We start from the raw sequence: 21,353 nt of genomic DNA, 5'->3' as shown, positions 1-21,353 counted from the left end.
GGAATTTGCTTGCATCCTTTCAGATTCCAAGATATGCAAAGCTTCACTGGTATCTGGTGTACTGAAAAGTTATTTAGTTGCCTTTTCTTACTGTATATAAATCCCAGTGTCACACAGGCACAACACCCCTTCTTCTCTGAAGAACTGCTGATTTAATGGTACATATTAGAAAAATAAGATTTCGGTAAGTCAGGAAGCAATATGTAGTACATCCTGGTTTAGATTAATTTTGATGATCAGAACCAGATGAATTGGGCTGCATTGTAACAGCGCCGTGAACATTCAGAGATCCAGAGAGTCACAGTATTGAATCCTGTGTTCACAGTGCTGGTATTTCACAGCAATGAGTCCATAGATTTCTCCAGTTTTCTCTTTCTTGAGGATCTTTACAACTGCAAAGAAAAGAAAATGTCAATACACTCCTTCTCCTCGTTTCAAGTGTATCAGAAGTGTTGTGATAGGAAGCTTCAGAAGCTGAATTGACTAAGAGGAATTTCCTTCACAGAGTACTTTCTTTTGTCAGGAAAAGACCATTGAGCGTTTAAAGGAGCAGCGTGACAGAGATGAACGAGAAAAACAGGAAGAGATCGACAACTACAAGAAAGACATTAAGGACCTGAAAGAGAGAGTCAGCATTTTACAAGGAGATCTCACAGAGAAAGAGGTTGACCAGCAACACAAATCTATTGTGATAGAATTATTTGTTGTCTCTGTTTGTATTACATTTGAGTTGAAGAAAACTGCTCCTTTATAGTAATTGTCTTTCAACAAAGCTGATCTGGTAGAGTACATCGCTTGAGAATTTGCAAAGCATCAGTGTTTCAGAACCACCTTTTCAGGGATAGCAGCCATCCCCTTGTTTGCAGCAGTTAATCTTGTTAGTAGTGACTGACTGCTGGTCAGTGCTGGCATTGACTGAGCTGTGCTGACAGACAGCAGAAGGCTGGGAATGAGCTTGTCCCTGTCTCAATGGAGGGAGGAAGGATCAGAGGCTGATCAAAGCTGTGGGTGCCAAAAGCTTGAGGATAATGTTTGTTCCTTTATGCAAACAACACAGCCAGTTCTTCAGACTCTCAAATATTTTTTGATTAATTAGGTTGATTGTTGGTAATGAGCCAGTTGGCTAGACAAGTTACCTTAATTATATGAGAGAAATATAAATGTTCTCTGTTCCTCTCTTGTGTATTTACAATCTTTCTTTCAAAACTCAGTCAAAGTAAAGCAACACAAAAATATGTACCCAGAAAGCACTAAGATTTTGTCTACGTGGAAATCAGCATTTGACAGGGGAAAAAAAAAGCAAACACAAAAATTGTTTAGAGAAAAAGAAGTTGAGATGTCTTTTGTAGTAAGGTGGCATGAATCAATTTCACCTCATGGAAGCTGTATACAGAAATGCTTTCAACTCTCTCAGTGGCTAAATCTTCTAACCACATGTGATTTTAAATACAATTTTATTGAAAACCAGTTTTTCTTAAACATAACTGTCACTGGAGCACAAGTTCCAGTTTACAGAATTGTCCATCTTTAAAAACTATTTCGAAATTAATTTAGAGAAGGTTTTATTTTGATCCTGAAAGCCTGAATTAATTCAAGCTGTCTTAAGGCAGTGACACAAACAACTTGAAAAAATGTTTTAAATTAGATCCTGAACATAGTGTGAAGGGATAGGAAGAAAATAAAGACAGAAAAGAAACTATTTCACTTATGTGATAATTATTTCACATCTTTTAATTTAGACATCATTACTGGATCTTAAGGAACATGCTTCATCATTAGCTTCATCAGGACTGAAGAAAGATTCAAGACTCAAGACACTGGAAATTGCATTAGAACAGAAAAAGGAAGAATGTTTGAAGATGGAAACACAATTGAAGAAGGTAATCTTAGTGCATGTTTATATATGTGTGGGAAGCATACAGTTCTGAGCACATTGCCCATGTCTACAAAGAAAACTTGGGGTCTTAGGAGCAATTTCTTTTCAGCAAAAACCGTGTAGGAGTGTCCATGCAAACCATATTACAAGCTAAGTCTATCAGAAAGTAACTTTCTGACACTTATGCTAAGCTTTGATTTCACTTACATGCAGTAACAGTCCTGTTGGCTTTTTTGTTTACAGGTACTAAGAGTCTGAGGCTTAGTCTGCTTCAGTACAGCTTGTAGCAGCAGTTGTGCCATTAAATTGATGTAACAGCTGAAAAAAATAACAGCTAAACATTTCACATACCAATTATCAATGCTTATAGGAGTTAATGTGATACATTCAGGTACAGGGTTGGCCCTGACTGGAGGAAAGCAAAAAAAACAAATGAAAAGAAGATGCCACCTGTGAAGAGTGTGATTTTGAGTCATCAGTTCAGACCTGTTTAAAATTCCTGTTGTGTGGGTGCAGGGTGGGTGTTAATGCACCTGAGAACTATGTCAATGAAACTCTGTACATGCATATCTAGACCCATGTTTGTCCTGTTCCATTCTGTCACACAAAATCAACTGTTCTGCTACTCAGCATCAACAGAGCTCAGCAGCAAGAAAAGGCAGCTATACATTATATATATACACACAGCTCTATGTAATTGGTCTCACAGGCTGTTTTCAGTAGGTGCTTCAGAAGACCTGAAGGACCTTTCACTGAATTCTCTGCCATGAGCTGCAGTTTCACCCTGAGTTGCTGGTAATGAGTTGACAAATCTGTTGTAGCCAAGATTTGCCAGAGGTTGTTAGAGCATCTCCTCATCCAAAGAAGCTACCTAAATCATGGTCAGGATGGTTTCAGTTCTGCAGCCAAAAAAAAAAAATTGGTAGCCTGCCATTACCTATGTGGAGTAATTTCCAGTTACTTGAGAAAATATAGTTAACATTCATTTGAATATGTTTTATACCTATAGTAAGTTTACATATTTCTTTAATAGCCTTTTTTCCAGCTGTTTTTAAGTCTTTAGTGGGTTTTATTGTAGCTTGCACAGAAGCAAAAAAAAATATTTTTAAAGGCTTTCACTTTTTAAATGCATTGCAGATAATTATTTAGGCAGTTTGACATTTTCAAGATGAAATAAGAAATAATTATGACAGATTTTAGCTGTCATAATTATCTAGCTCCATTTTAAAGCTTCTAAAAACTTGTTTTTACACCTCTGCATTATTAACAATTCCAAATAATTGTCATAATTAACCTTAAAACTAATGGCTACATAAGAGCATTCAGTTTAAAACTGAATTAGAGATTCATTCTGTTGAGGTTTATTACATTATCTTAGTGCAGATTTGCATGAGACACATGCAGGAAGGAAGCTGTCATGTAGCTCCTTAAGAGTAAATAGCTAAAAGCTTTTTCTTTGGGTTGTTCCCTCACAGTTTGAATGGAGATGTCTAATATCAGTCTTGCTTCCCTTGCTTCATATTCCCAGTGAACAATTTGAGTACTTCCAGGCAAATCTATTAGCCCTAGAAGTTAGGAAGCTGGCAGAAGAGACTGAACTGTACTACTGCTAAGCCATTAATTAAAAAAGACTTTGGTAGTCTTTGCAAACTCTTGCTAACCTGCAAACAGCGAGCCTCAGAGAAATTGTGAACCATGCAAGCTTCCCTTTCTTCTGTAGAAGGGAATTAACTTTGCACTAGACAAAAATATTAACCAAGCAGAGTGCAAGGGTGCTGAAAAGTTGTTGATACTGGTTTTAGTTCCATGTCACTCTCCAGTGTCTCACTTGAAGTATCCACTTCTTGTTGCTATTCCTCTTTTCACTAATACGTGTTTTATATTGATCTTCGACTTAGCAACTGAAACTGCAGTGTTTTTCATATTGCACTTGTTTTTTCAAAGAGCAATACCATGGTTATGCAAATCTGTGTGCTTAATGTTCTAATTATTCTATATTCACTGCTTCTGTGCTCACTTGTCATCCTGCTGCCAGCAGGAGATGCAGTGGGAGATCCTGAAGGCTGAAAGCAGCTCATAAATCCCTGTTGAGTTTGCATGGCCTGGTGTCCTGTCTTCATTTTGGCTCAGATGGAATCGTTAGAGGCAAATAACAAAAAGGAGGTTCTCTCCCTTTTTTTCTGTGAAGTGCTATTCTGCTCTGTGGTGGTTTTTCTTTTCTTTAGGAAAATCTTTGTCCAAACTACTATTTCAATGTATTATTTTTATAGTGAAAGGTTTTCCTTTTGTTGTTGTTCTTCAGGATACTCTTTTCCCAGCATTTTCTGTCTTGTACTTTATTTCATTTTGTTTTTCTGATATGGGAGAGACCAATTAATATTAGAAAATTTTCCAGGAAAGATGAGTGGATTTTTGTCCATCTCCATTTCCAGTGCATAGTTTTTCTCCCTGTAAATATACTCCTTATTTTTAGGGAGGAAAAAGAGTCAAAACCATATGTTAATAAACTTCCCCTTACTGCAGTTCTAGGAATTTTTCACCAGAAAAAGTTAGCAGTGATTCCCTGCCAGGAAAATACCTCTACCTTCAACAGGCTTACTCAGAGGTTGTTTTTCAGGTTTTTTTTCTGCTGTGGTGTTCTTCAAATTCAGGAGGATAGTATCTTTCAAAAAACAGGGAAAAAAAAAAGACTAAATGAAGTGTTGATCCAAATTCTCTCTTTCCCAAGAATTAGCCTGGCTAGTCTAATACAGACTCTGCTGCTTTTTATTTTGTGGACATGGATTTTCTCCCACAGCTGAAAATATTACTGATAATATTGGTAGATGAGGCTGGTTTTTGTTCTCAGCTGATAATTTTTTTTTTTTTTTTTAAGAAGGGATGATAAATCATGTATTCAACATAGAAAAAGGCTGCCAGGGAAATCAGGATTTCTTGTTACAATAAAAGTAAAAAGGAAAATTGTGTTCAGCATTCAGATAGTGGCAGTTACTGAATTGGTTTTCTAAACCATTCAGCTGTCTTGAAACTGATACAAAGGAAGCACTAGGAATTAAAGTCCTTCTCAATCAGTGAAACTCATCTGTAAACCCAAACAAAGAACTGCATTAAACATGTGGGGGCTGGACAAATCTGTTGAACTGAAAAATTCAAGATACAATTTGGAACTTGCATGTGGGTAACTCTCCATGTTTCTCATGTTCCAGAAGCTAGTTAGTAATGCATGCTAGAACCACTAATTAAGATTCTGTCATCTTAGTAAATTAATGTTGCAGTTATTATTTTAAATTCTTTCCTTGTTGCATCTTTTTTTTTTCTCTCACACACTGTTCCTATCCCAAATTTTCTCCATCTTTTCCTATCTTCTTTCTCCCTTTAGCACCCTGAAGTTTTATTGAGTCATCCATCCAAGCTAGTAAGTTCCCTGGCAATCTGAGAGGCTGTTGCCAGCACATTTAAATTTTTGTGTTGCATGTGTATTCACCTGTGCTTTTATAGTTGGGCCAACACAGAGTGTATTGGTGAATTCCTTTAGTAGAGTGGGCATGGACAGTATGGATACAAACAAAAAGCAGTGGGATGTCTGACCAGTCATGTTCCAAAAAGCTTTCTGAGATGTTTTCAGTGTTTGACTGCCTTGGTCTAACTGCATTTTTGTTTGGACAGCTTAATAATGTGTCGGTGTTTTGTTTCCCTTTGCTGCTGGTGCTTGAAATGTCTTGTAGCTTTTCTGTCATCTCCATTGTCTGTGCATTTTCAGAGCAAGAAGGTGGAATTTCCATGCAAATCAAGCTTCTTGCGTGAAAGCGTTCTGTAACACTGGGCACAGCAGCACATTAGAAATAACAACTAAGTTGCAGCAACTGAAAGATTGCTTAAAACCTTGTGTAACCATTCAGCTCGCTGGTACTATGTCAGTTTAATTTTGGATCCTATTTCCAGCCTCCTGTTTGATGTCAAAGAGCACTCCTGTCAAGGAGTGTTTGTGTAATAATATCTTGACACTGTAAATTACGTAATCCAAGGTGGTTTTCATCAGAGATTTCTTTTGTGGCTCTGTGCATAAAAAATAGTGTTACAGAACTTTAAGGAGTCTGATACCTGTGTTACTCTTGGCAATGTTCAGGGTAAATGGAGTTGTCTATCCTGACAATCATTGTCTGAGGGTCAGAGAATTGCTGGGGCTTGCAATTGTTCAGTGTTTGTGGCATCCCATATCATAAATTCCTTAAACCTGGCTAAATAGTGTCAATAAGGAGTTGAGAAAATGAGATGCAGTATGAAAAGATTGTACTTGGTGCAAATAGGCAGAAGAATTAGAGCATATTCTCTACCAAATCTTTAATAGCATGCCAGCTTTTTGAAACTCATTTCTCTGAAGTCAGAACATAGAAGATATTGGAGCAAACTGTGTATTTTATTCTCCAGTATGATATAGCAAACAGGATAAGGTACAAGAGGTTTTGTGAAGGCCAGGTTGGATGAGGTTTTGGGCAAACCTGGTCTAGTGGAAGGTGTCCCTGCCCACAGCAGGGAAGTTAGAAGGAGATGATCTTTAAGGACCCTTCCATCCCAAACCATCCTATGATTCTGTGGTGGCTTTTAATGTTCCATTCTGATGATGGAACTCTTAATGTTCCATTCTGATGATGGTGCGTGATGATCTCAGCATCATCTCATATAGTGGAAAGTTGGAGAGGTTTTCTCCCTGATATTCTTACAGCTAAAAAAATTTAACCTTACCTACTCTACCGCTCCCAGAAAAACATATGAAGATAACACTCATTTTGAAAAACTAAATATTCTAAATTCAGGAAGTGGCCAGTATCACACTGTGTGGTTTTTCTCATTTTTCCTTCTGAGGTAATTTGTATAGCATTTCATAAATAAATTATTGTCTGCTAGAATCTTGCTGTTTTCAGTATTGCATGACAAATGCTCCAAGAGTGGGCCAGATATATATGAGAGATTATAATCATCTAGAGAAATAAGATGATAAAATACTTTTTTAATAGCAGGAAAACATTGAGTAAATAAGGCAGGATATATTTCTATTTTGCTTCTTCCCCTGCACAACAGGTATAATAATGCATCCTCATTTCCCACTGGTGGTGTTAAGAAGTGATTAGTTGTGATTAGCATGACAGGAAGTGTCGCGGTCGGGGGAGACAGAGACACGACAGGACATCGGGGTTTCATGTAGCAGAGAGAGTTTATTGCTGCCCACAGCCCTTTTCCAAAGATTCCACATCCAAACTTGGTTGTGGTTGCCACCCAGCTCACCTGGCCAATGGCTACCTGCTCACGTTCATGGTAGGGATTGGCTCTCTGTAGCCAAACCCCCTCTCCTCTTAGGGGGCGTACAGACCATCTGTATGCTGTCATATGAAAGAAAATTGGGGAATTTCTTCTTCTAATGTCATGTTGCAGTTAAGAATAAGCAACTTATAGAGCCATACATAGAATATCCAAAAACTGGTACTAAATGTCTGTTCTTTGCTTGTGTCCTGATTTTGTAAAACAGTGGTAACCTGTGGTCAGGTGAGTAAGGGCCAGGTAAGAGGAGGCAGGTGGGTGGGTTAAAATACACTCACAAGGAGAGATGTCCTGTAAATACACTCACAAAAGAGAAATGTCCTGTGGGCATTTCCCTCCTGACTTTGCCCACTCTGTGTTGGGGTGGATCCAAAGAGAGCAAATGATTAATGTTTAATGACATCTCTGGGAACTTGTATTTCTCTGAAGAGGTCATTTTTTAAAGTAATGGAAATTGCCTCTCTTGAGGCATCTTGCTGTCTTTATGATTCTTCATAAAGAAAATAATTTGTTTATGAATGGATTCCAATTGAACACTTGCTTATTCAGTGTCAAAAATTTGCAGTTCCATTAACAAAGACTAACCATGTAGAGATGGTTAAAAGACAGCAAATAACTCTCTGTGACAGACTCAAGTTTACAGTACATAGTATATCACAGAATTTCCTTTTACTTCCATTACTTCCTTTTCAAAAAGCTTTTTTACAGTTTTGGGTATGTAGAGCCTTGGAACTAAAGGAGGAAAAAGCCTGGTTGTTTTTTAAATTTACAAATTTGTGAAAACTAATAAAGGCACTATAGAAGACAGCACAAATGTTTTATCAATTGAATTTCTGCCTTTGTGGTAGGAAAAGCACAGAAGATGGGTAAAATGTTTTCTTTTGCAGTAAATAATCATAATATATTTTTGTATTTGTGTGTGCATTTACTATTTTTAGGAGACACGAGGCTACCTTGGAGGTAGGAGGGTGGATTAAAATGGGATTTCAGGTTCTTGGGAACTTTTACTTCATGGCCAAAAGTTCTTGGCAACATTTGTATGTGAAATGTTAAACTGAATTTACTGTCTGGATTCATAGGTAAAAGTAGAAAGTGTTTGCTGTGAGTTATTTGCTGTTTGATTTAGTTAATATTTTAGGAATACTGATTTGGAGTCTTGGTCATAATGTTTGGAATTTTTATTTACATTTTAGAACCTTTAAATTAGGTCTGTGCTATTGTTATGTTCCCTGTCTCTGGCACATTTTAAGCTGTGTAAGATTATCTTACCTCTTAAAAAAGAGTTTTTTGGCACAAGAAATATCAACTTAGAAATTTCTTTTTAATGTGTTTTGTCTTCCACTCCTCTCCATCTGTAAATATTGGTTATTTCTATGAAACATTGGTCATCTTTGTTTCAGCTGTAGAAGTTGGCTTTGTCAGCTGATTTTCTGTGGAAGCAAGAGAAGTTAGAGTACATTTATTTCGTTGAGAAACAATCACTCTTTCTTACGTTCTGTAGGTACCTGAAGCAGTCACCCCATCACTTACCACTTTCCAGATGGGAAATGAGAGCAGGAAAGCACAAAGCTGTTAAACCACCTCTTCGTTTATAGTCCCTCTTAAGAACTGGGAGAACATACCCAGAGTAGTAAACTTAAACTGTTCTCAGTCCTGAACCACTTAGAATTTGAAACTGAATTCACACTGGCAAAGATTAATGCTGATCAGATGAGCTTTGCTAATAAAAGCAGAGCTGAAGAGGGTGCTGCTTTCCAGCTGAAATGTGCCTGTTTCTTATGCAGATCAGTGCAGAATGAAATGTGTGAGTTTGGCTGTGCTCTTTAATTCACCTGTTTGATACCACACAGGAGCACAGAGAGCTAATGACAGGGTCAGGAGTAACAGCTGAAGGGTTAAATAGCCTCTAATCAGGTAAACTTAACAGCCTGCAGAGATGAGAAAGTGCAGTGCTCCCTTCACCCTCAGCAGGCTGCTTTCTACATTTATTTAATTCTTGTCATACTTCTTTTATACATTATCACATTTGTTTGTAAATATATTAAAAGACAGCAGATTTACAAATCCTGTGTCAGGCAGAGCTGGAAGTCAAACTTATGAAATAGACTTCTTACAGTCTCTTAATACAGGACAAACTGTTGGTGCATTTGTCACTTCAGATGTTGATTCTGCTTCGAAAATGAAATTATTGCTTATTTTGGAATTTCTGTATACCTTTGATGGGCAGGGCAAGTTGTATGTGGGTTTTTTTTTTACTGTGAATATAGGAATTCATTATTTGTGTTTAGCTTTTTGGTTAAAGGAAAAAACCAAGATTAATTATTTTGCGCAGGGAAGGTAGCCAATTTCATCTGTTCCAGATCTTGATGGGAGTTTGTGGGAAAGCTCTAAATGCGTTGGTTTTCTCTCTTATACAATAAATGAATCCAGTAGGATTTTAGATACGGTCATGAAACACGCATTTTGTACAAAACCCACAAAATGGACCAAAGTCACTCAGTCAGTAACTCACAGTGCAGGAAGTGGTCTCCAGTTTACAGCATATCACATAACGTTCTCTTTGTGTTAGGTGAAAGTATCCATACTTATGTGCATTATATACAAATAACATGTGTTACATGTCTTAACTAATAATTTATGTCCTGTAAATAGCCTTTTGGTTCTATAAGAACCAGACACACTGACTTGTTGGCTAATTCTCTAGAAAAGAAAATTTATTTCCTTTTCTCAGTAGTGTCTCTTGGGTTGTTGTGGAGATGCTTTTATTAGCAGAATAAAATAAATCAGGACTGTTCTGACAGTCAGATTGCATTAGGTCTTATAACTTCTTTTGAATTAGTGAGTTTAATAAGCCAGGCTAACAGCCTAACTTTGTTTTCTTTTAAAAGAAGTTTCTTGATTATCTGATCATGTATTTTGGATGACTTTAAAGAGCCTGGAGGAGTATTTGTTAAAACAAAAAAATTGAGATGTTGGAAACATACCTAAATCCAGTAGAGAAAAACTCAGGCTCTGTCTGGTGAAAACCAGACTTAACTGTATATGCAGAGTGTCTCTTAGGAGAATACAGATGCCCTCAGTCAATACAGAGGTGCCCCCAAAAACAGTATTCCCAATTCCCTGTATTTGGGAAGGAAAGATTGGAGGGATTTAAGGTGTAGTTGAAAAGGAAATGAAATCAAGTATTTCAGATTTCCACAGGCTGGAAATCCCAAAAAAGCATTTCAGAAACACCCACCAATGCTTGCTCCAAAGCCAAGTGTGTCCCCTGGTGCTCACAGCTGTTCACAGAGCTGACACACTTGTCAGTCTCACTGCTGCCACGTCCTCCTGGAGTCTGCATCCTCTTGGCAGGGCATTAATTACACTTCCACTTGTTGTGGAGAGCCCTTTCCAAGGGTGTGTAATATGAAGTGCTTATGGGGCAGTAAGGAATCTGGAAGCAGTGACAGCCCTATCTCCAAAAGGCTTCGCAAAGCCTCCAGACTCACAGGGATGCACTTGTGGCCAGGTGTCAGGCAGGAGCCCAGATGCAGGGTTTTTCAATCTTACAGTTCAGTGACACAGGAGTGTCAGGCTTTGACTGGAAAGTCACTCAAAAGCAAGGAGCCTTTTAAGTGTTCCTAAATGCATTACCTTGGGAAAGGGTTCCACTCTTCCATGAGTTTTGGTTATTGGGCACTCTTGCTGACATCTGCCTGGGTGACCTGGGGAGTGCTGGGTGTTTTGTTCTGGGATAAAATACTGTCCAGCTTAATCAGCTTACTGGAATTCTTATTTTTAAACAAAAGAAAGCCACAACATCTTAGTATTGACCCTCAGATAAGAGCTGCAAGGCTAAGGCCCTGGAACATGAACCTTTCCTTTGTTTGGGAAACCCAGATCCATCCCAAGGTCAGTCCCAAGACTTTCCACAGTCCCATAATATTCTGCTCCACGAGTCTCCTGGATTCTACTAGAATGTGGCCTTGGCTCTAAAGAAGCTAATTAAAAGCTAGACACTTCAAGGCAAAAATGTTGGAGTCAATGAATGGATATTTTCTTCCAGTCTTGTTTTACTGTATAACTAAACAGATCTAGCCAAATGTAATTTTGCTATTTGGTTCTTTGGAAGCAGCAGCTTTCTGCCCTGAGATTTTTACTGCTGTAGTACTCTTCAATTACCTTTAAAAGCAACAGAATCCTATACTATCAGATCTAGACTTAGTGTGCTTTGGAGCAGAACATTGGCAGCTTGTAAAACAACTTTCCACAGCTGCACACAGAGGGGAGAAAAGTCTGTAGTCTTATTTTCTGTTGTAGGTTTGTTTTGAGAAGAGCAAGGCCTCGGATTTTGCATGCAATCCTGATCAGCAGAATAGCTCCATCAAACTTGCTATTCACTGAAGCAATTTTGAGCAGTTCTGAAATAGCTTTAATTGATATCAAATTGCAGTTCAAGATCCAAGAGCAGAGGAGTAGGATGAGAGAAAAAGGATAGTCCTTAGTCTGCTGGTTTAACTTCCAGCATGAATACTGCATTCTTCCTGTCTCTTACATGCTTGAGAACTATTGAATTAGGTTTACTAATAAATTAGTGATTTTTGTAACAAACCAAGCCATTTAAAAACCTCCTCAAGCAATCTCTTCATTGGGATCATGTCATCCTCAGTCCGGAAGTGCTTTTTGTCCCAATAGCCTGATTTTGAAAAATTTATTTCCTAGACAACTAAGCAAAGATAATTTCAGTAGCCATACTCATAAACCCTGGTCTGTGTGGCTCACAGAACTGGCAAGGGCTTCAGCACATCAGCACCATCTGTGCAAAGGTCTGACACTTTGCATAGTGATGTAGTTATTGAAGACTATTAACCTGTGACTTCTTTTTTTAGGATAAATAGGTTAGAAATACCTTAAATAACTGAATCTATAGTCCTATCACTGTTTTGTAAGTGTACTTTAGGAACTTTTACACTCACACTTGCTTTTTTTTTTTCTTTCAAAGAAGTTAACACCTTTTTCATATTTCTGTTTTTTTGATTCTGTTTCAGATTTAAAGTAATGTATTTTTTGTAGGCTGAATTTAAAAAACTAAATTTGTTTTAAGTTTTTATTTTCCTGCAGAGTATTTCCCCATACTTAAAAATAGCGTAGGCCTTGCATATTCCTGTGTAATAATTCATCTTGCCATTTTGAAATTGGTATCTAGGTAGCATTTTGGGATTGTCCTAGATAACATCATGGAATTTTCAGAGTAAAATAGGTACATGTGAATGAAGAGGTTTTCCTTGAACCTTTTTCTCACAGGCTCATGAGGCCACCCTGGAGGCAAGGGCCAGTCCTGAGCTGAGTGACCGCATGCAGCAGCTGGAAAGGGAGGTAACGCGCTACCGGGAGGAGTCCGCCAAGGCTCAGGCTGAGGTGGATCGGCTTCTGGAGATCCTCAAAGAGATGGAAAATGAGAAGAATGACAAGGATAAGAAGATAGCAGAGCTGGAAAGGTGAGAACGGTGTAAAGTTAGAAGAGGAGCAAAACAGCTGAGTAATGTTAGAGATAAGTCATTTTTCTTGTCTTAAAAACCTTAAAGTGTCTGTTTTGGAAAGGTCTGTTTAGAGTTTTTCTGGCTTTGGTCCTTTATTGTGCCATATTGTTAGGAAAAGGGTGTCTTACCATGTGCTTTTTCTTACCTGGCTACTCAAAAATAAGGCTGATATAGGTAGAAGAGCTGTAAGGGAATGGAGAGGGTAGGAAAAGCTGCTGAGATTTTGGTGTGTTTGTAAAACAGTTTGTTGTTTTGATACAATAAATTCCTCAGGCATGGCTTTCACAAAAACAAATAAGAAAAATGCTTTTTCAGAGCTTGTGTTACTATTTTCTCAGATTCTTCTGACAAGTGGCCTCACAACTCGGTACTGCTAGGGGTACAGGTAAACTTTGGCCCAAGTGAAGCCTTTGCTTCACAAAAGCAGATTTGCTTTTGTCCAAGCAAAACTTGATTCAGCACTTTTCAGCATTTTCCATCTTTCTCTTGGAGCCAGGAGGCTGAAGACTGTAATGTCCCAAGAAAAAAATGAAAATTTATTACGATTCCATGACATTTGTATCAAAAATATAAGTAATAGATCTTGTGAAAAACCTGGATTAGATTCTGTGTTCTGTCATTTTCTCATCTTACAGTGGGCCAAGAGCAAATTTCTGGGCAGTAATACCTGTTTGGGGTTTTTTGTTTACTTTACTGTTCCCAATGAAAAATCACTAACTTGGAGCAGCAAAACGGAAATTTGATTCTTCCCATTTGCTTTGTCTTTCTGTCTTTTCACTACTTAACTACTCTACAATTTAGTGTCAGGAAGATTAGGGCAACTGAGTGGAGGACATTTCAGGTGCTGCAGTCAGTGGTTATTTTTCATGGCTTGCTGATTGTCAAATTATGGGCCCCTCTGAACAATTTGAAAAACTCTTTTCTAAGGAGTCCATTCTCTTTTCCTTGAAATGTACAGAGCTCTGGAACAGTTCAGCTTGACAGCTGGGTTTCTTCTCTCCTTGTGACTGTAAGCAACAGCCTGTTAGTTTTCTTTAAGTTGTTATATTTAACCAAAATTCTTCATACCTATGGCATAAGCTCGAACACCCAGGAGTGAGGATATATTCTTTTTAAATGTCTTCCCTTTTTTCCTAAGTGATGCATTGTTCAGCCCATTGCTACATAATGTACCAATCAGCAGAACATTCAGGCAATAGGTAGCTACTGTTGAGTGAGTATAGACATAAAAAAAGCTACAAGTCACTTGTTTGTGTGATTTTTTTTCAGTCCTGTTGGGGTCCCCATCTCAGGTGTGACATTCCCCATGTCATCCTCTTTAGGGCAGGCAAGTTGACCAGGGAACAGGTACAAGCAGCAAGCTTCTGTCAGAAGTAAGATAGGGGGAAGAAATATATTCATAGTGCCTTAATTGTTTTTTTTCTTTGTGGAGAAGTAACTACTGTTTAGGAAAAGAAAGTCAGAAATATGCATCATTCCTCAGCCTGATTCCTAAAGGAGATTAAAATGGCAGGAAGAGAATTCTCTTACATATGCTTTTAATGCAAGCTGACTTTTTTATTACATTAACATAGAAATTCATCATTATTTGACTTGCAGCATCAAAATTTGAATAGTCACAAGTGTTCTATGAACAAAAGAGTTTGTGGTCTACAGAGGAAAAACTACAAAGAAGAGAAATTAGGATGGGTCTCCTTCTCTTTTATTGACAGAAGCAATTGCACTATCTTCAAAGAGGTAGAAAGCAAGCTTTTCTTGGAAAATATGCACTTCTAGACTTCTGGAAAGCAGCTGTTGTTTGTCCTGTTACATGGTAGTTTCTTGATGTTTCAGTCACAGGCTAAAGTCTTACTATGAAAACACAGAACCCCCAAATGACTGGATATCACTCTGTAACAATTTGGTAAATACTTCGACTATTCAGTTTTATCCATTCCTTCTTACCACCTGATAGTCAGTCTTGCAAAAAAATTGAGTGGTCCTCTTCTCTTTTTTACTTATCTTTTCTCCCAGTACTGAGATAAGATGGAATATGTTCTCTCTTCTCTCTGGTAATTAGAATAGGTATTTCAACTATGTAAAAGAAAATACTTCTTTTGTTATCATGTGAATGCCAGCAGCCAAATAAATCAAGGGGAATAGAAAAATCTGAGAATATTCATGTTCTGTAACCACTCAAAGTGGAAATGATCTAGGGATCTAATCTGGATGCTGTTTATGTGGTGAATTAGCCAAGTATCAGCACCTGAAATGATTTTTCAGGTGGAACTGTAATATGAACAGCACTGGAGAAAGAGATAGGAACTTCCAGATACTTTATGGTGAGCTTTTGACTGGTAATGTCTCTTTTTCTGAATAATTGTTGGAATTTCTATTTGACCTTAACTGTTTTCAACTGCTCCCCCAAACAACTATACCCTGAAAGCTTACTTTCTTCTTGTGAGTTTTTTGCACAAAGCAGAGATTTTATCATGCCTATTACCTGTATAATTTGGTCCTGTTGGTCCTGTTTTTATCTACAATGCTTGTTCATAAAATATACTTTTGTGGCTGAACCTATATATTCAGGCATGTTACATGCATGTTTTAGAGCTAGAAGAGTCCTGGTTTCCAGGAAAAAAAAAAAAAAAGATAATTTTGCCTTTTAAATGTCTTTCCTAAACTGTGGTCCATGCAGAGTGGGCTAGACATTATCCTGACTTCTAATGCTTCTACAGCTGATCAAGCTGTGTTGTGCAAAGAGCCTTAGTGCCTGCAGAAGCAATTGTCAGCAAGCTAAACAGCAAATATTGTTGTGCCTATCAGGAGCAGCCAGTGTTCCATGTGCAGCAAGATGAGAAGAAAAAAGTCACATACAGAGAAAAGTTGTACTAAAAAAATGGGATTTTTCAAAAGATAGTCACTCCTCCCTGTAGTTTTCCCTTTTGCTAGTTCTATGTGACAGCTAGACCATATGCTGTCAGGGAGAGAGAAATGGTATCACAGTTTCATCCACAGAAGAGATGTGCTGTCTATTAGGGAGGGGTGCACAGAGGAACAGAGAAAGAGAAAAGACAGTAAGGAGAGGAAGATGAAATTAAAAGCAGAAAACTATTCTTTTAACCTTTTCAATGCAAACAAAGCTGCCTTGTGCTTAAGTTAACATAAGGAGGGAAATGCTTCCACTCTTCTGTAGCTGTTGCAATTACTGACTGGGAGACATTGCTTTTCAGATGAAAAATATTTAAAAAAATGTGTGAAGTATGGTGCATGCTATGCAAATGTTGAAAAATATTCTAGAGTCAACACGAGGTTGAAAGCACGAGCTCATTGGTGTATATACTCTGTGGGGAGGATTTTGTTTTTTCTTAGGGAAGGTGGGCCCTAAGTCCACATTTCTTCTGTGGGTGAAGAGCCCCATAAGTTTTGTTTCTGTCCCTTACTGCGGTGGTGTAGAGGTTTAGTAGCTGTCTGGTTATTCACTTGCTGTGTAACTAACTGTTTGCTTTTTGTACTGCCATCCCATAACCTCCTGTCTCTCTGTAACTTTTCATTTTGTGTTCTGTTTCCTCCCTTGCTTTTTCCTCCCCCTTGTCCCATCCTGCTGCCCCGAGTTGTGTTGTTCTGTTCTGTTTTGTTTCGCCGGGGGTGCGTTTGTGACTGTGCCTTTCCTCAGAAAGCTCGGCTCCCGCAAATTGCACCCTCCCTACCAGGTGTCGGTCCCCGCACCGCAACACCTAGGGGGGTTTGTGTGGGACTTCCTGGGAAAGTGAGTGCCCTCAAGGCTTCTGTTTCCTCCTCCGGGCTGGAATGTGGCCGCTGCTGCTGCTGCTTGGGGCTGCTGCAATGCCGCTTCTTTCCCTTGCTCAAGCGGGACCTGCTCGTGTCGAGTACAAGCGCTGCTCGTGACCACAGCCCAGAGGAAGTTTGCTGCTGTTCTCCCTGGTTTAAACTTCACAGAAGCTGGTGCTTTCTAATTCTAATTCTCTTGCTGTGTCTTACCTTGGGTTCTGATCTCTGCTACCAGTTCTGCCTGAACCAGCTAAAACTCAGTGTTCCTCAAGTACTCTAAAATGTGTCATTGATAAAGGTCAGTATTGACTTATTATTGAGTTTTATTGTGATGACTGTCCTGTAATAAGAAAACAGACAAACAAACAAAAGGTAACGCTCCTTATCTGGGACATGGCCATCAGAGCCTCCAGAATAGTTTAAGCACAGAGTAGTTTATACACAGTCTGTACAGTAGTTCATACACAGTTTGGTGTGCACATATTGTGCAAATAAAAACTGGCTTTGTACTTGAGAGGTGGCAGGAAGTGTAGCTGCATATGTTTCTTCAGAAGTGAGCACTCAGTGAATATATATGGAAGTGCTAGCTCCAGTTGCAGGCTTAAAATTGATTTTCATTTGGCACGCTCACTATATAAGGTAGGTAGTTCTTGCAAGGACACAGGGCTTGTTTTTTTCCCTGAAGGAAACTTTGCTTTGGGAACAAAGGAAGACAGCACTCAGCTGTGGAATAAAACCAGTCCCGTTAAGGACAGCTGGAATTAGTGGCTATTTTAAGAAAGAGAATTTGGAGATTTTTCCTGAAAAGAACTTAAGGATGCCCTTTTGAAGAAGAAACCTTCCAACTTTTGATTTGTAGCAGCCAATACTCCTTACCTTAAATAATTCTTCCCAACAGTAAATGAAAGATTAAAAAACATTGGGGGATCTCAGAAGAGTGCTGAAAAATGTGGACAGTAGAATGCAGTATCTTATTTTGTCTGTCTTTAAGACAAATATGTTTGTGTAGTGTTCTATGAAGGATAGATGGAGAGAGAAATTAGCTGTATTTTCCATCAACTTTACAGTTTCCTAGAATAGTGTAAAGGAAACTGTACTAGTAAATTATGCCCTAAGCTTAAGTCAACAGTTTGAAGCTGAAATACTTACTTTCAAACTGCTACTCATACCTTGCAATAATTGTCTTTGGTGTTGTTTCTGTGAATTTTTAAATAGTTTTTTAGAGCATTCCTAAGCAAGAAACACATCAAGGCATATAAATAATTTAAAGTAAAAGATGTGGTGTCAAATTAAAGAAAGGTGGTTATAAAGTCACAATCATCACCATTGAAGTTAACCTTGATAGATGCTATGGCTATAATTCTGTATATGTCTTAACTGATTATAGTCCTTCAAAAATAAATTGAACTCCGATTCAGGCATTGGAAAACCTGAAACAATTAAATATTATTTTAAAATACTTTTTGTTGCCATAAAACATAAAAGCAAATGTATTTCTCTTATATTGGCATGGTATTATTACAAGGCAGAATCTGTTCTCGTTGTGTTTCTCATCCACTTCCCTCAAAAATCTGTAGCTTAAGTGAACATTAAAATTCTAAGGTAAATCATTCAAAACTTAGGATATTCTGAAATGAAGATTGCCTTATAATTTTAATTCACATCTTGTGTGATGTCTTTAAGCATATATGAACAAATTTTTCCCATAAGAATGCTGCCTTTTGTGAAGGACACAGCTGAAATTTTCCACAAAAATCCCTGGTTAGGTTGAACCTGTCATGGGAAATAGCAGCACAACTTTTTAATATTTGGCAAGCAACTGAGAACTGGGTTTTGTAATGGAAAGAAGTGGTCAGGCCCAAAGTCAGTCCAGCTCCACCTCTGAGCACGCAGATCTGTTGAATATTAAGATTTTCATCATTTCCAAGCTAGGAAAGGAAGAAGTAATTACTTTCTTCTTAATCTTGCTTTATCTTCATACAAGATCAGCATTACACCTGAAGTCCCGTATCAAGTTTCACAGGAGGAAAACAAAAAACATTTCATATCAAGATAACTTCTTTAAACAGATAAGAATAAAATAGGAAGGCACATTTGCTTACAAGTATTTAACTTAAGACATTTGAAAGTATACTGGTTTTCAGAAAGCAAGCCCTCTGGAAATCGAGGTTTGTTAAAGTGCCTTAAGAGCAGCACTCAGACTCACTGATTGCTTTTGAAACCTACATCTAAGGAAGGAAAAGAAAGACACAGGGTCACAGTCAGTAATTGCAAATCCATCTATAGAGAGAACCAGATAAAAACCCCGTCACAGTGATTTTACAGTGACTTCTCAATCCATCCTCACCTTTTTCATATAATGGGATACCCTTCTTCAATTTGTTCTTTATTTAGCTGTTCTTTATTTCCCATTCTTTCCCTCTTCCTGTGTTTTGGGATGTAGAGGCTCTCAACTCAACAGTGACATTGGGAGAAACTGAAACTTTGTGATATTGCAGAAACTGCTGTTCTGAAATACAAGGTCAAAGAACCCCACTTAGTCCAGCCCCTGACATGGTGAGAGGTCAGGGCTGGCACAAGCTCTGGCTGAATGAGCTTGCTGTGTTATCCCCTCAGTGAGCCATCTAAACTGGTATTATATCCATGTTCCAGCAGGCAGGACTGACACTGTTGAGCAGAGTGATTCATGTCCACAGAACTGAGTATGGACCAACTCCTTTGCTAAGTTCAGCAGTGGGCTGGCTGAAAGCATGTTTTGTCTGCTAATCTAAGACTAAGGATCTGACCTTGGATCCTCCAGGAAAGACTCTGCACTAGAGAAATACCAGTAATGAGAAGCACTGGTTGTGAACTTCTTTCAAGGCTTCCTTTCCTGCCAAGTTTTCTGTAGTGCTGAAGTCCTGCTTGTTTTTATCATTAAATCAAGGTGGTTTTCAAGCACTCCCTCTCATGCCTGTTATCTGTAATGAGTATAGGAGTTGTCATCTGCCTTATATTGCAGCAATAATGGATTTTATTTAGCAGATATCTCCCAATCCAGCTGTTAGATCAGTAGAGTGTAAGACCTGTGAAATAATTAAAATAATTATAAACAGGAGGAGAAAGAGCATCACATAAATAATGAGCCTACTCTGCATATCAGTTTCATTGTTACCTACCTTTACTACATCTCTTCAAAAGCTGTTTTGTAGCTTTGTTTCAGTAAACATCTTTGAGCAATATCCATACTCACAACCTGGTGTGAAAGGAGTAAAAAAAAAAAAAACCCACCAAAATGTCTTTTATAGAACTGATATAGTAAAAATAAAAGTGTCAGATCCCGGCATTGTCTTGGAGTAGAGAAAGAACAAGAGGAATACACAGTAATTGCCAGTAAGCCAATGAAATAGTAATTTTAGTGCTCCATTGTGGCCATCTGTGGCTGGGTTTGTGCACTTACATCCATGCATACATGTGTGCATGGATGCACACACAAACCTTCTGTCTCTGCCTCTCCATCTCTTCCCTATCCCTCTTAATACCAACCTAGAAAAAAAGGAAAAGACCAGCCATCATTCTTTTTATCAAGAAAACGTGTCAAAAGGGGTAAACATAAATAGCCTTTCTGCTTTGACAGACACAAGGAAGATCAAATGCCTCTTGTTCCCTGTCAGACTGCTTTGAAGGAATGACAGAGTAATAAATCTACACAATCACTCACTGTCAAACAAGGGGAACTCAAAGGTTGACTGAAAATCATTACATAAACTACATCCTAAGTACATCTGAGACAAATGTCACAGGCTCATTCCACTCCCTAAAATACACAAGCACATGGAAAAAATTGTAGCTGGAATAACCAACAGCCTTTAAAACACAGATTGCTTAATTAAAATGCTTCAGCGTTCACATCTCATTTTTTTGATCTGCACCCAGTGATCAGAATAAAGTCGGCTCTACCTTTAAAATAATGGGATGGTATTTTAAAAGAAAGTGGGTTTCTCTGAGACTGCCAAGTGGCATGACAATTGTCTTGTCTCCCTGTGTGACTTTTGCATCGGAGTACACAGTTAATGGGGCTGGGCAGGAGCGCTGCTGCTGGATCTTGTAAGGAATGCTACAAGTGTGTGTTCTTGCTTGAAGGGAAAGAGTGCAAACTAAAACTTGTGATTTTGCTCTGTAATGAGTATGTCTCGGTATGTATCTGATCCTGCTTGCTTGGGGCTGCTGCCTGGGGCAGATGCTTGCTGTGCTCCTCTGTTCAATTTCACTGATACAGCCCATGAATTAAGGCTTCAGCTCCAGTCCATGGCAGATCTCCATTTACTTCCCAATAGCTGACAGTTTCAGGTGTCTGCCTTGGTTTTAGTTTGAGTGACAGCACACTTACAGATTTTTTTTTCTAATTTTAATGTGCTTTCAGACATAGTCCTTATTTTTGTTTAGATAAATAATATGATTATTCTAAAAATCCGCACTTCTAAAAAAATATTTTGTGCCTCTGTAACAAAAACTTGGAAAAGGGACTAGCAATTACAGAAAATGTATTTTTCTTTGGAAGAAAGAATTATTCCATAACAAAATGGAGATGTAGTAATAACTATTCTTTGTTTAAAACCCATGCAGCTGGTTAAATAATACTTCTGTAGCACACAGAAAATTGCAAATGACCTCAGCATAGTGTTGTACATACTGTTTTGCCTTCATCCTGTGCCAGCAAAAGATGCTACCTTTAATAGCAGTTGGAAGAACTTTATGGTTCATTTAAATTCCACTGGGCTGTTCTGAATTGTAGCCTGTATGTTTTTCACTGTTAAACTGAAGAAACAATATCACATCATCACAACACAACCAAAGGATCCCTGAAGCAGAAAATTAGAATCTTAAAT

The 21,353-nt window shown here is 38.2% G+C and overlaps 1 protein-coding gene across 2 annotated transcripts in view; it reads left to right on the top strand.

Annotated features, from left to right (window-relative positions):
* Positions 1-21,353, top strand: part of ERC1 (ELKS/RAB6-interacting/CAST family member 1) — a 270,416-nt gene that overhangs the window by 101,871 nt on the left and 147,192 nt on the right. For both annotated transcript variants that reach the window (XM_053944154.1, XM_053944153.1), the window contains 3 exons: positions 524-664; positions 1,740-1,880; positions 12,479-12,672. In XM_053944154.1, coding sequence (XP_053800129.1) covers positions 524-664; positions 1,740-1,880; positions 12,479-12,672 — 476 coding nt within the window. The remainder of the gene's footprint in view (positions 1-523; positions 665-1,739; positions 1,881-12,478; positions 12,673-21,353) is intronic.

The sequence above is a fragment of the Vidua chalybeata genome, chromosome 5 (assembly GCF_026979565.1).
Source record: "Vidua chalybeata isolate OUT-0048 chromosome 5, bVidCha1 merged haplotype, whole genome shotgun sequence".
NCBI lineage: Eukaryota > Metazoa > Chordata > Aves > Passeriformes > Viduidae > Vidua > Vidua chalybeata.
This window is presented reverse-complemented; position numbering and strand designations above follow the sequence as displayed.